Raw genomic sequence first — 16006 nt, 5'->3', positions numbered from 1 at the left:
GAAGTTAACGTGTACTAGTGTGATTGTTCATCTGATCTCATGGCTGCTAAGCCCTATCCAGCTTTGCTCTTATTCCCTGTTTGCCAAAGCAACATTTTCACTCCAGGTGGTGAATGGCATGGCTTGACAAGCCAACAGAAGTGATCACTGTGGGTTTTCATGTTTATAGCTCTGTTATCTTCACAATCATCACATGAACATCTATGGTCATAGCATACACTTTCATTATATAACATCAGCATTGTAATACAATGCAAGCAATACTTATTTTGACAACCCAATATGAGCTTACTTGAAAAATCTCCTTTAATGTTGTGAGTGCTGCATGCTGGCCATCTCTTTCCACAACTTGCTGGATTCTCTGCATGCTTTGCAGATTCTTCTTTGCTGTTCACTTTCAGTTTCTAAGGACTAGATATCCCATGGTACCTTGTTGCCTGCAAGCAGTGATTCATGTACTGACTCCACCTCCTGAAACTAAATGCATGTCTTTTCTTTACCTTTTGGTCCTCCTACCAGCTTATTTCACATAGTAAACAAACCAACTAGGAATCATGAAGATCCACGGTGATGTTGGCAGTGGTGTTATTTAGGTTTTATGCTGCCCTAGCCAACACAAAAATAAGACACCCCTCCCTCCCCGGCGGAGAGAGGCTGACACTGACCAACACCAGATCCCCTCTCCCCCCCCTCACCCGTGGAGCAAGTCTGACAGTGACCAACAACACCTCTGCCCCATCCCCCCCCCACCACCCAAGAGAGTCTTATACTAGCACGCCCCCCCCTCCCGACGACAGAGAGAGACACTCACCTTCACAGCTCTGGACCTCCTCGGGAATGACAGTCAAGCTCTGCATAAACTGTCAAGCAGCCCACAGCCTGTCTCAGATCCCACCTGGTCCCCATGCTGCATATGTTACTTTTACCGGGGGGCAGTGCCCCCTAAAAAATACCGCCCTGGGCAAATGCCTTGTTTGCCTTGTGGCAATTATGCCCCTGGATGTTGGGAGTGAATCATACTGCCTCTTGAGCCAATGGGCTCTCAATCTGCAGAAGAAATGCGTAGCACAAGCTTTGCCGAGACTGTTGCAGCTTGTAAACCCTATACGCAGCATCACATTTGTCATTGTCTGCTATAACTAATTAACAGACTTCTAACCTGTAGTCGGGTTAATGTGTCAGTGTCCAGTTCACCCCAGGACACTGCTGGAGTATTCTGTTTGTCAGTAGGAGATGTAAGACAATACAGGAAGCAATATATGGCTTTTGTAACTCTGGCACCCCATTCGGGTGCAAAGTGTCTCTGAACTAAGATATAAAATTGAAAAATAGATAGATAAAAAGATGGATGAGACAGAAAGAGAGGAGAGATATATGACAGATAGACAGACTGACAAACAGGTAGAGCACTTTGTGCTGACCCCTGCAGTGTCCATTATTTACTCCTGACCTTTGCTCTTTGTACGTTACTTTCTCCTGACACCAGTACTGTTTGTGTTACACACTCCTGATCCATGCACACCATGTGTTATGCACTCCTGACGCCTGCCCTCTGTACGATTTGCTGTTTTGACCAGAGCAGAGTAGGCTCGGGTTTTATTTAACCATATGCTTTTAAACTGATTTCACTGTTAGTACAATTTGTCCTCACCCACCCAGGGGCGGACTGACAACTCATGGGGCCCCTGGGCAATAGGGGATCATGGGGCCCCTGTGTCCTTGCCCAAACTAAAAAAAGCCTATGAAAAAGGTACCAGGGGCATCTCATGGGGCCCCCTACTGACCCTGGGCCCTCGGGCAGTGCCCGAGTTTCCAAATGGTAAGTCCACCCCTGCACCCACCATTCGGTGAGGTGTGCTACATGTGCTGTTATTAGCCCTGCCTCTGCTCCAGCCCCTAATCATCCATACAATGCCAGCCTACACCAGTGCTATCTCCATCTCATATTTGCCAGACATACAGTTGCAAGAAAAAGTATGTGAACCCCTTGGGATTACGTGGAGTTTTGCATGAATTGGGCATAAAATGTGCTCTGAACGTCATCTAAGTCACAACAATAGAAGAACACAGTCTGCTGAACATAATACTACACAAACATTAGATGTTGCCATGGTTTAATTGCACATAACATGTAAACATTCACAGTGCAGGGAGGAAAAAGTATGTGAACCTTTGGACTTAATAACTGGTTGACCCTCCTTTGGCAGCAATAACCTCAACCAAACGTTTCCTGTAGTTGCAGATCAGACCTGCACAACGATCTGGAGTCATTTTGGACCACTCCTCTTCACAAAACTGTTTCAGTGTAGCAATATTCTTGGGATGTCTGGTGTGAATGGCTCTCTTAAGGTCATGCCACAGCATTTCAATGGGGTTGAGGTCAGGACTCTGACTGGGCCACTCCAGAAGGCGTATTCTGTGCTGTTGCAGCCATTGTTTTGTTGAATTACTTGTATGCTTTGGGTCATTGTCCTGTTGCATCACCCATCCTCTGCGGAGCTTCAGTTGGCGGACAGATGGTCGTATGTTTTCCTGCAAAATGTTTTGATAAACTCTGGAATTCATTTTCCCATCAATGACAACAATCCGTCCAGGCCCTGAGGCAGCAAAGCAGCCCCAAACCATGATGCTCCCTCCGCCATGTTTCACAGTGGGGATGAGGTTTTGATGTTGGTGTGCTGTGCCTTTTTTTCTCCACACATAGTGTTGTGTGTTCTTCCCAAACAACTCAATCTTGGTTTCATCTGTCCACAGTATATTTTGCCAGTAGTGCTGTGGAACATCCAGGTGCTCTTTTGCAAACTTCAAACGTGCTGCAATCTTCTTTTTGGACAGCAATGGCTTCCTCCGTGGTGTCCTCCCATGTACTCCATTCTTGTTTAATGTTTTCCTTATTGTAGATGTGTCAACAAAAATGTTAGCATGTGCCAGAGATTTCTGTAGGTCTTTAGCTGACACTCTGGGATTCTTCTTTACCTCATGCAGTCATTTTTACAGGACGACCACGCCTAGGGAGAGTAGCAACAGTGCTAAACTTTCTCCATTTGTAGACAGTCTGTCTTACCGTGGACACATGAACATCAAGGCTTTTGGAGATACTTTTGTAACCCTTTCCAGCTTCATGCAAGTCAACAATTCTTGATCGTAGGTCTTCTGAGAGCTCTTTTATGCGAGGCATGGTTCACATCAGACAGTGCTTCTTGAAACCAGTAAACCCAAAACAGGTGTGTGTTTTTTAAGGGCAGGACAGCTGTCAGCAACACATCCAATATCATCACACTGATTGGAGTCAAGGTTGGCTCACTCCTGGCTCCAATTTGCTCTGGGAGAAGTCATTAAGCTAGGGCCTCACATACTTTTTCCTCCCTGCACTGTGAATTTTTACATGTTATGTGCAATTAAATTATGGAAACATCTAATGTTTGTGTAGTATTATGTTCAGCAGACTGTGTTCTTCTATTGTTGTGACTTAGATGACGTTCAGAGCACATTTTATGCCCAATTCATGCAAAACTCCACGTAATCCCAAGGGGTTCACATACTTTTTCTTGCAACTGTAGGTGACAAACGTAGCTTCTATTGTGTAGGCACGTTGATGTAGGTTGTATTGGTAGATGATTGAGATTCATATATGAAGAGTTCACTTCACATGGCTAAATATATCGTACTGTTGGTACACATGGGCCCAAGAAAGAATAAGAATGCTCATAAGGCAGTACAAAAAGAGTCAGAGTAGAGCATAGGAAAGTACATACTGTAGAGACACCAGACCAGTGGCATATGAGATAAAGTCTGTTAGCACTAAAAGTGCAGCTGGTGAAGTAAGCTGGGGTATTGAGGTATTTCAGGAAAATACAGCTTGATGGCCATTAGGTGGAGCTGATGTTCATAGAAAGAAAACATAATATGGGGCTTATTCAAAATGGCTGTGTTATGATGTTAAAACCACAAAGTGTTTTTACTGCATAGAAATTATCTGGAGTATATGTCACAGGTTACAAATGGCTTCATTACTAGAGGCAATTAGACATGACCATGATGATGGTACATGACTGGCTAAGGTTTTCGAAAAGGAAAATTCTCCTTCACTCACCAGTTAGTGTGGCCTTTGTAGTCTGACCTGGTTGACGTGGTATTCTGAGTTCATGGTACTGATCCCCTGCCAGAGTACTGAAGACAACGCGGTACCCATCACCCTCAGCTTCACTGTTATCCCACTCCAGATCCAGGGTTGTTGAGGCTCTCCCCATCACACGCAGATTTTTAGGGGCATCAAGTTCTGTGTAAATGAAGAATAAAACTGTCTGTAAAATATTTCACAGAGTGCAATGAATATTTTGAACCACAGGTTTCTAATATATTATACATTCAGCCCAGAAGAGATCATATACATATCTGTAGAGAACTTAGCTTTAACCTTCACCACCCTTTATCATTTTATTTGATACCTGGCTGCAATCAGTGAGAGCTTGAAAATACCCTCTTATGACATTGGTAATGTTTATTTCTTTATTCTTTTGCAAAAAATAATATGCACTGCCGCTTATTAGCTCCCTTATGGGTTGCCTGAATTCTCATTGTTGCAACATTAGGTATGCTCCTCAACAAGTCTTGTATACGAAATAAGGTGCAGTACACATCTGGGATTCGTAAATGCAATTTTCTTCTCTAAAGAAGTACCTCATTCAATGTAAGAATAGAAGGTTGCCAGAAGATTCATTCCAATAAGAATAAATATAATGTCACCAAATCTGTATAGTATAACTTATTGTATTATGTATCATTTATTCGTTTCTTTATTTTGACTGTGAGTTTAAGCAGGTAAGTGCAGAATAGCTCTCCAGGAAGACGTTTCCTCTGGTGCTAAGATCTTTGTGCATTATGCTTTTGCAAAGGACCTGCATGCTATTGGACCTGGTGAGGTGAGTAGAAAGCAGAATAAGGTTTATAGTGTTAAGGCTTAGTTTAGGGATTAGATTAAAATAATTGGGCATTCAGAGCTTTAGGAAAAAAGTGTACAGTATCTAAACTCAAAAACAAAAATGTATTGCAAATATACAGTATTTCGGTTTACCAACCCCTACAGTGCCTCAAAAAAGAATTCATGCCCCTTGAAATTTTCCACATTTTGTTATGTTACAACTAAAAACATAAACGTATATTATTGGGATTTTATGTAATAGACCAACACAAAGTGGCACATAACTGTGAAGTGGAAGGAAAATGATAAATGGTTTTCAAATTTTTTTTACAAATAAATATTTGAAAAGTGTGGCATGCATTTGTATTCAGCCCCCTGAGTTAATACTTTGTAGAACCATCTTTCACTGCAATTAAAGCTTCAAGTCTTTTTGGGGATGTTTCAGGGATGTACCAGCTTTGCACATCTAGAGAGTGAAATGTTTGCCCATTCTTCTTTGCAAAATAGCTCAAGCTCTGCCAGATTGGATGGAGAGTGTCTGTGAACAGCAATTTTCAAGTCTTTCCACAGATTCTCAATTGGATTTAGGTCTGGACTTTAACTGGGCCATTCTAACACATGAATATGCTTTGATTTAAACCATTCCATTGTAGCTCTGGCTGTATATTAAGGGTTGTTGTCCTGCTGGAAGGTGAACCTCTGCCCCATTCTCAAGTCTTTTGCACACTCTAACAGGGTTTCTTCTAAGATTGCCCTGTATTTGGCTCCATCCATCTTCCCATCAACTCTAACCAGCTTCCCTGTCCCTGCTGAAGAAAAGCATCCCCACAACATGATGCTGCCACCACCATGTTTCACGGTGGGGATGGTATGTTAAGGGAGCTGTGCAGTGTTAGTTTTCCGCCACACATAGCATTTTTCTTTTAGGCAAAAAGTTAAATTTTGATCTCATCTGACCAGAGCACCTTCTTCTGCATGTTTGCTGTGTCCCCCCACATGACTTCTCGCAAACTGCACATGGGACTTCTTATGGCTTTCTTTGAACAATGGCTTTCTTCTCGCCACTCTTCCATAAAGGCCAGATTTGTGGAGTGCACGACTAATAGTTGTCCTGTGGACAGATTCTCCCAACTCAGCTGTGGATCTCTGTAGCTCTTCCAGAGTTACTATGGGCCTCTTGGCTGCTTCTCTGATTAATGCTCTCCTTGCCCAGCCTGTAAATTTAGGTGGACAGCCATGTCTTGGTAGTTTTGCAGTTGTGCCATACTCTTTCCATTTTCAGAGGATGAATTGAACAATACCCCGTGAGACGTTCAAAGCTTGGAATATTATTTTATAACCTAACCCTGCTTTAAACGTCTTCACGGCTTTATCCCTGACCTGTCTGGTGTGTTCCTTGGCCTTCCTGATGCTGTTTGTTCTCTAATGTTCTCTAACAAACCTCTGAGGGCGTCACAGAACAGCTGTATTTATAATAAGATAAAATTACACACAGGTGGACTCTATTTACTAATAATATGACTTCTGAAGGCAATTGGTTCCACTAGATTTTAGTTAGGGGTATCAAAGTAAAAGGGGGTTAAATAAAAAAGCACGCCACACTTTTCAGATACTTATTTGTAAACAATTTTGAAAACCACTTTTTATTTTCCTTCCACTTCAAAATTATGTGGCACTTTGTGTTGGTCTATCACATAAACTCCAAATAAAATACATTTACGTTTCTGATTGTAACATGACAAAATTTGGAAAATTTCAAGGGGTATGAATACTTTTTCAAGGCACTGTAAATGTGGCAGCTGCATTCATTTTATTTTTTCTTGCTTTTTCCCTTTATTTTCACGTGGTATTGCTGCAGGTAAAATAGTCCCTGTCCCTTTTTGTCTACCCTTGTTTCTCCATTATAATATGAAGGGAGCCATGGCTGTGACACAGGCTGTGGCACCTGAAACTGGAAGTATTGAAGATTCTGACAGTCTCTAGAATACTTGTATGGAGTAAATAAAGGAGTTGCAGATTCTTCACACAGCTGCCCATCCTCCTCATAAACAAAGAGAAACATGTAGTATTTTTCCTTGCTTGAGGGTCCAGAATACATCTAAAAAAAAATCTGCAATTTTTAAATATTTTTTTTTAAAGTGGAACTTTACTCTCTCAATCAACATTGACTATTTTAAATCCTTATGCTGCTAGCGCTTTTAAATAGATAGGAAGAGATATTATATGTACTTTTATTAAACTTTTTTTTACATTTCTTTAGTTATTATCTGGTTTCCATGCCTAAGCAAATGGTATCATACATCCCAGGAGTCTTCAGAAGGGGCTTTCCCCCTTCTCAGGCATACTCCTGCCTGCATGCCTGAATTAAGGGCAGATGGATTCCAGATTCCAGGAAGCAAATTAATCTGCCCTTACTTAAGATGGCCTCGGCTGCAAACGCTTGAAGGGTGTTTTTCAAAGTGATTTCTCAGCAAAATAAAGCATAGAGACATAAATGGATGGGGGAGTTTGATTTGAATATTCAAAATTAACTAAACAGAGTTTTTGTTTTATGCTGCACAGATACAGTGTAGTTCCCCTTTAAGTTAAGCTGAGTGGCTGGGGACACATAACCAATATTGTATAAAGTAGGAGGCATCCCAATTTGGCTGCGAATTTGGAAATACACTTTATTATTTTAGAAATTAAAGCCTAACTCCACTTTTAGTTACCCTTTAAATAGATTGTTTGAGTCAAGATGGCCCAAATGTACTAACTGCTGCAATTGTTGGGCATGCTATATAAACTGTATGTAGCCACAGCATTTGGATGCAATATTTGTGGTTCTTGGCAAATAAATCAGCCAAGAGAATTGTTCCTTAACCAAATCCCCTCAACATTTTTTTGGCCCTTTGAGATATTTGATTGGAGGTCATACAAATTGAGATACAGATCTTATACAGTTTTAGAGGGACATAAGCTTCGGAACTAGTGGAGGCAGCATGGTCATGCTTTCATTTGGGGTGTCCAGGGTGTCCAATGCGGTATTCTGCTGAAGGGCAGCTAGGGCTGGGCCAAAGGGAACCCTTTCTCTCCTTGAGAAGCACAACAACACAAGCCTCACACCGATTATATCACCTGTTCATAAAAGCTTTATTAATCCACAAGCAGCATACAGCATTTCTCTGCTCATGGACCACCCCTTTTATTTGATGAAAGGCACTATCCCTACCTACACACCTGTTCAGGGAACCTCTTATGCTGGAACCAGTGCTATATACTATATGGAATTTCTGCCCTAAAAATGTCTGCTGCAACATCGCAGAATAAGGCACAGGCTTTCCCAAGATTGCGCTGGACATACCAATCCTCTCCAGAGTTTACTTTAGTGTTGGTAATAGCAGTCAGCCAACTCAGCAAAGAGGGGGAGTGACTTGGCATGTACATGACACCTTTATTATTTCCCATACCACAAATCTGACAGAGAACCAAAAGATCAACAGATGGTGGACCAATAGAGACTACCTGCACCCCTTCTTCAATAAAACCATCAAGTGCAAAACCTGGAACAAACAGGGGAAAGTTGACAGATGTTGCACCTGACCCCCATCTACAAACTCAAAGTGTTACAGTTTTCACTACAACAGGAGTAGAAAAGGGAGGCCCAGAGTAATAGGAAAGAAAAAGACAAGAGCGGAGGGCCAGCATGACAGGGGTTAAAGGGGTGGAGAGAGGAGAGTCATCTAAGTTGGCAAATAACAGGACGGAGAGTGCTAAGTGGTTAAGATAGGAGTGGGTGGAGCCACAGAGAGTGGTTTGAATAGGGTGTGGGAGGGGGTCTTCAGTCGGAAGGAAGATTAGCAAAGGAAAACCTCCCTCCCTCCCGCCCGTAGTGTATTGACCGTTTTTTGGGTTGTGGTTGTGTTGGTTAGTGCTGACGGGAGCTGAAAGGGTGCAAAGTCCTCGTAGGTTACTGTGGGCACAAAAAGGTACTTTGTAGGGACCATCTGAGGTACAGCTCCCAGTTTTTTCTGATGGTGGCGTCTGTGGTGGTTGTCTCCGATTCGGTAGTGTTGCAGCTGGAGGCCTATTTTAAGTAGGATGCAAGTAGTTTCATTTATTGATGCCTACTAGGACCTGGAAGCTCCAGTTATACTGTGTTTACATTGTGTTATTTATTGTTGTTGTAATAAAAGGCTGTTTTAGCCATTAACTCCAGCTTGTTGTCGGAGTGGTTAATTACTGTGAAGGGGAGGAGGTAATGGTCAAAGGGAAAGGGGGACAAGCCATCTTTAGTCCCCTGGTCAATAATTATTCTAAGTAGGAAACCCGCTCCAGTGTGAGCTACCTACGAGCAGATTTCCTCACTTCTAAGAGATTTTCTCCTAGTTCCTGTTTGTGTTAATGGCACCTAAACAGCAAAAGATACAAAAAAACTAGCAAGGATTTTATTCTTTCCATACATTATCCAAGAATTAAAAAGATTTGGATGTAGATATACTTTAAGAAATATTGGGGTTGTAATTAGAAATAACAGGGCCCTTGAAATGTTTAATGGAGTCTCAATTAGCGATAGGTTGTCTATAATGCACCCTGTGGTCATTTTGATTAGCTCAGCATGAAAAGAGCTTTCTTGGAGCACTTCAGTCCCTGGTAGTGCAACTGAAGCAAACAATCAACTATGGGTGGCAAGGCACTGTCAACAGACCTGCTGGATAAAGTTATGGAAAGGCACAAGTCAGGAGATGGATACAAAAACATTTTAAAGGTGTTATCAATGTGTAGAAGCACAATGAAGTCTATAATTAAGAAGTGGAAGGTATTTGGTACAACATAGACCCTTTCTGGATCAGGACGTCACTCCAAACTGGAGACTATCAAGAGGTTTACAGCAACACAGGAGCAGTTGCATGAATTTATGACATAGAGTGGTCATTGTGTGCATGTGACAACAATGTCACAAATTCTCCACAAATGTGACTTGTATGGAAGGGTTACAAGAAAAAAGCCACTCCTCAAGAAAAGCCATATGCAGTTATGACTGAGCTTTGACAAAACACACCTTGAAGATTCTGAGGCCACATGGAAAAAGGTCAAATGAGACTAAAATTTAATTATTTGGCCTCAACACTAAACAATAAATCTGGTGGAAAACCAATACAGCTCACAATACGAATAACACCATTCCTACAGTAAAGCATGGAGGTGGTAATATCTTGTTATGGGGGTGTTTCTCTGCAGCAGGGACTGGAGCACTGCCAGAAAGTTGTCAATGGGTAAAAGGTTTATCTTCCAACGTGACAATGATCCAAAGCACACAGCAAAAATGACCACACAGTGGTTGAAGCAGAAAAAGGTGGATGTCCTTGCATGGCCTAGCCAGAGCCCAGACTTAAATCCCATTGAAAATGTGTGTAATGACTCAAAGACTGCAGTCCACAAAAGGTAATTTTCAAATTTAACTGACTTCGAGCAGTTCTGCAAAGAAGAGCAGGCAAATATTGCAAAGTCTAGATGTACAAAGTTAGTAGAGACATATCCCAACAGACTAAAGGCTGGAATTAAAGCAAAAGGTGGTTCAACAAAATACTGAGACAAGGGGGTGATCCTTTTTCCAACTCAGTAATTCTGTTGAATTTCTGACATGCTGGTGTTATATCTTTCACTTAAATGTTTTAAGTTGCACTGAGGAAATACAGCTTGATAAAACAAAAAATGTGTCATTTCAGGTTGCAAAGCTCCAAAATGTGAATATTTTAAAGGGGGGGGGGGTGATTCTTTTCCATGCCGACTTATGAGAGCTATTTTACCTGCCAAATTATTTGTCATTCTGTCCAGCTAGTTCAGAGATTTACAAAGAACTGCCACACAGCATAGCCCCGTCTGGAAGGGGGCCTGATCTTCTCTGCTGCATTTTCACAGTTACCTAGAGGTCTCCCTCCCCATGCCCATCTTGTGACTGTGCATAGAAAGGAGAAATGGCCTAATGATGAGCTTATCTATCCGACACTCTGCACTCTCCTTGCCACCTTTCCCTCCCTTTTGTTAGGCATTCCACCTCAACTGTGCAATAGGCTGTGTCCTAGGAATGAGCGCAACCACGCACATTGCTGTACATGACAGACAGCTTACTATGTATGCCGTCACACTGTATAGCTCATGCCCTCCACACAGGCTCACAGCGCGGGCATTTTATTGGAATGTATTGTACCAGGTGGAGAACTGTTAAGCTGCCTAGGATCTCCGCTCTATGCCTCCATCCTGCAGTACATCTTGGGAGCGGGTCAGTGCATGATTCCCGGGTACTCCTTGGCTTCTGCATGGATGCCAAAGACTGCCTGAGCAAGGCAGTCACATGTAGGCGGTCTCAAACACGGTCCTTCAGTATACACCAGATCAGGAATAAGATAATGGTAATGGTACAGGTGTGCTAGGAAGGGGATAGGAATTGAAGGTATTGGTATTCTGGAGGATGGGGGATGAAACCAGAGGTGTGTTGGAGGGTGGAGTACAACTGGAGACATAGGTGTACTGGAGATGGAGACTGGGAAGATGGAGCAGAGGTGTTGGATTGGAGGCATAGGTGTTCTGGGGGGGATGAAAGCACAGGTGTGCAGTGTGTGTGTGTGTGTGTGGGGGGGGGGGGGTTAGCACAGGTGTATTGGGGGGGATAGAAACACAAGTGTGCTGGGTGGTGGTGGGGGGGTTATAGAAGCACAGGTGTGCTGGGGGATGGATGCACAGGTGTGCTAGAGGGGAGGGATAGAAGCACTGGGGTGCTGGTGGGGGGATGGTGGACAGGTGTGCTGGGGGGATGGAAGCACTGGTGTACTTGGGATGTGGAAGCATATGTGTGCCGCAGGAGGGGGTTGGGGTTGGAGGCATAGGTGTGCAGTGGGGGGGGGCAGGGATGAAAGCACAGATGTGCTGGGAGGGGCATTGGAGGCAGAGATATTCTGGGAAGAGGAGTTAGAGGCAGAGGTGTTGGTTAGAGGTAGATATGTGCTGGGGGAGCATTGGAGGCAGTGGTGTGTTGGAGGGAACATTGGAAGCAGAGGTGTGTTGGGGCTGGCATTGGAGGCAGAGGTGTGTTGTGGGAGGCATTGGAGGCAGAGGTGTACTGGGGGCATTGGAGGCAGAGGTGTACTGGGGGCATTGGAGGCAGAGGTGTTTTGGGGGACATTGGAGGCAGAGGTGTATTGAGGGGCATTGGAGGTAGAGGTGTGCTTGGGGGTGCATTGAAGGCAGAGATGTGCTGGGGGGAATTGGATGTAGAGGTGTTCTGAGAGAGGCATTGGAGGCACCTTTGCCTGTGTAGACAAAAATCCTTGCACTGGCCCTGTCTATCAGCATCCCCTTTTACTGCAATACACCCTACTGGCTCCTTGTGCTTATTCTTCTCTAAACTCTGCTGTACAGTGACTGCAAAATGTCGATATTTACTCAAATTCTGGTTGCAATAAATTGTGTCTGTTATAACTGCCTGGAGTTCAGATTTAAGTATTTTTATTATGAAAGGGAAGTTCAGGATGCCCTTGTTGCATGCCTTCTGAAAACTCTAGTTGCCTGGCTGTAATGATTCTAAGCCACAGCCCCAGAAAACACAGCAAATGGAAAACAGAAAGTCAGAATGACTTGGCTCTATATTTGTGATGGGTCAATGGCCTCCAATTTTTCAGTACAACGGCCCGGAAAATACAGCTTTTACAGGTAAAGTCAGTGTTGACCACCCACATCTTTCTCAAATGACGTGTGCGCTTTAAAGTCAGCCATAAGCTGTTTTCTTTGATAGTGTGGTGTACTGATCAATTTTTTTTTTACCTGATAGCTTTTAAATTACTTGAGCTTTACTCTGCATTCTAATTACTGTATCTTGTGATTAAAGTCTGGCTTCCCTTCCAAATGGAGTCTTGAACAGATGTTTGTGTTTAAGACGATGGTACAGTTTGTCCTTCATTTTTCTGTTTGTAAGATAAGCAATAAACATTTCTTAGGTGCCATCTACCATGTGTTGTTTCTGCACTCTCATAACTCATGTTCACAGCAAATGAATTCATGTCATTTTTACACATCTACACACTATGGAACCCTTCACAATCTGGCCAATGGACAGCTCCTCTTGCACTGGGCATACTGACATATTCATCGGAAGATTTTGAATACTTTTGATATTTGGAGCTATGCCTTAAATTCTCGATTTAATTCTTTGGCCTTAAAAGCTATTTTCATGACTTTCAGAATCACAAAACAACAGCCAGAAACTCTCTTGAGTAATTTAAAGCTCAGCAGGATATATAAGCCCTGTGGTGGCATAAAGCCTGCTGTCTGACTCCAAATAGCAGTGGGCTTAGAATAAGTGGATTTGGAAGTTGATGTAGTTTCAGGTCTGGGCACCCTGAAACTACAAATTGATGCTTCCAAGCCACATATTATGAACTTCAAATCTTCTTTCCAGCTGACAAGGGCTTTGCCAGAAAGTATTTTGGAACTCAGAAACTATAACCCTGTTGTCGTAAAGGGAATCTATAGTCTTTGTAAGGATATAAAAATATTGTGGGGGTTCAGATCAAGTGTAGCGCTTCCAAGGATGCAGTCTACTTGCCAATGTTCATTTAAGGACTTTCTTTTGCCCACTTTTATTTACCAGAAAATTTCTCAATCAGATGAAAGGTCACCCTTGCAGGGGATTTCAGCTTCACATTGGCACCAAGAGGCTTTGCAGCCTGATAGCTATCTGGACCACATAGTCCTTGAGCCTGTTTCTGCACAGACTCACTGCTTAATCCCACTCATTGAGTATTGTGGCAAACAAGCTCTGGTATATGGAACTGTACAGGCTTCTGCCTATTTACACACTGGGGTTGATTTACTAAAACTGGAGAGTGCAAAATCTGGTGCAGCTGTGCATGGTAGCCAATCAGCTTCTAACTTTAGCTTGTTGTATTAAGCTTTGACAAAAAACCTGGAAGCTGGTTGGTTTCTATGCAGATCTTCACCACATTTTGCACTCTCCCTTCTTAGTAAATCAACCCCATTGTCTCCTTCAGCAATACCTTTCTTATCCAGCAGGCACCCCTGGATACTGCCCAGGGGCCCCAGGTGCAAATGGGGCCCTATCAGGCCAGCTCTGACCTAGGGGGATGCTGCTGGCACTGGAGCAGAAATACATTCTTTCACTGCACAAGGTCCGGATTTCCCAACTCCTCCAGTTGCTCCAGCCCTGCTTTATCACCCCTACTGATTGCAACATATTAGTCCCTCATGGAGCCCTCTCCACTTCCACCAACTTGCTCTCCTTCCAGGGTCACGACTCATTCCACCTCTCCTTCCTGGTGAGTTACTTTCACTTATTCCTGCTATACCGGCTCATACCCCGGCTTCATTTCTTCTCTGTCTACACTTCCAGCATTCAGTAAGTCAGACTCTTTCACACTGATCCGATTCTCCTCCCATCTCCCCTGTTAACTTTATGTTCTTTCCTGTTTCTTCTTTTGCTATCTGCTCTCCCCTCCATAAACCTTCACTACAAACATCCCTGCAGCCCCAGCTCTGGGTATTCCACACTAGTCCACACGTTCTTCCGTCTTGCACTCTTTCTATCATTGCTCACTTTTTATCTCTTTCAACTGTCCTGCAGCCTAGCAGGTTCTTTGCAGCTTCTTAAGCTGCCCATAGATCAGCCAGCAGTCTAAACAAAGAACAAACAGATTTCCCCATCCATGCATGTCTCTCACCAGGACATTGTATTCTGAAATCAGAATACACTGACCATCAGCTGCATGTAACTGGGTCGCATTCAACAGGCAGTACTGCCCACTGAATGTGAAGGTGTGAGGGGTTTGGGTGTTGGTAAAATCATGTCCCAACCACCTGTTGTTACCACCCTCAAAACCAAGTCTAAATGAGGCCAGTAAATGTAGGTGGTTGAGCCATGGTTTTACCACCCTGACCACCCATCTCAGGGCTGTACAAGTGGCAAAAATTAAATAGCATGTCATCATGAATAGGGCTGCACCATAACCACCCTACAGCCATGTGCAATGCACATGGTTGCGGCACAGTGAGTCAGAATTTTCAGAGTTAAAACATGCAGTGAGGAGGTGACATATTACTCCCTCACTGCCTATCAAACACCAGCAATGACAGCTGCACATCTGGACAAGCCCTTAGAGCCCTTTCAGACCCTCTTCCTCCCTCAGAGCCCCCCTAGATACCTTTAGTTCCATGAACCAACTAATTCCTAACTGGGTAATGAGTTTTTCAGTCCCTTTATCTGTCTCAAAAGAGAGACTGCAGAGGTCTGTTTAGACCCTTGATATCTCGATAAAGAAGACCCCCGAACAGTGTTTCAAAAATAAAATGGAAAAAGTCATTTAAAAAATAATAAAATATAGTAAAAAAATCTGACTAAAAGTTCTAATCAGACTAAAAAGCTATGCATAGCACGCAGCAGGTCACTATCTTTCTTGTAGGGGCCCAGGGCATTACTTTGCCCAGGGGCCCATGATGATATTAAGATGGCACTGATGGTGAGCACAGGCTGCTGCCTATTCAAACACTGTCTCTTGTTCTGTCTCTCTTTTTCAGACAATGGCCTGGTCAGGTCATCTCTTCTGGATTCCAAAACAGACTTCCTCCCAATGAATATTCACACATGCGTTGCTTGTGCAGCAGATTTTCTCCAAGGGAGGAGCCCTGAACTTTACTCAGTTTTATGCTATTAGGCCTGTACGCACCTGTGTATACAGCAAGTGCTGGTCATGTGCTGGTCAAGTGCTGCGTCCAAAAAATGGACGCAGGTCTAGAGGTTTAATAACTACCAAGCCTCTACTAAACCCTTGCGCTCCAGGACCAATTCCAGGAATTACCAATCCTGGAGAAAACTGCAAAATCATTTTCTCCATTTATAACAGGCATACAATATTGCAAAATATGACTTATTATAATCATTTTGAAGAATGACACCAATTGTTCAAATGTCTTGGAGAGCATCAAGCTATCAAGATGAATGGTAAAACAGAAATTATGGATCATATTACACCAGAGGCTATATAGTTAGTCAGCTTGCATCAAAATCTAATATTCAAAAACATCATTTGTGTTAGG

General features: G+C 43.1%; 1 protein-coding gene across 2 annotated transcripts in view; it reads right to left on the bottom strand.

The window, feature by feature from the left end:
* The window catches only part of TNR (tenascin R), a 667948-nt gene that overhangs the window by 130720 nt on the left and 521222 nt on the right, over positions 1-16006 (bottom strand). For both annotated transcript variants that reach the window (XM_089676333.1, XM_089676334.1), the window contains exon 9: positions 4094-4279. In XM_089676333.1, the coding sequence (XP_089532459.1) occupies positions 4094-4279 (186 nt within the window). The remainder of the gene's footprint in view (positions 1-4093; positions 4280-16006) is intronic.

The sequence above is a fragment of the Staurois parvus genome, unplaced genomic scaffold, assembly GCF_062004578.1.
Source record: "Staurois parvus isolate SC_StPar_1 unplaced genomic scaffold, SC_StPar_1.0 ptg000166l, whole genome shotgun sequence".
Classification (NCBI taxonomy): domain Eukaryota; kingdom Metazoa; phylum Chordata; class Amphibia; order Anura; family Ranidae; genus Staurois; species Staurois parvus.
This window is presented reverse-complemented; position numbering and strand designations above follow the sequence as displayed.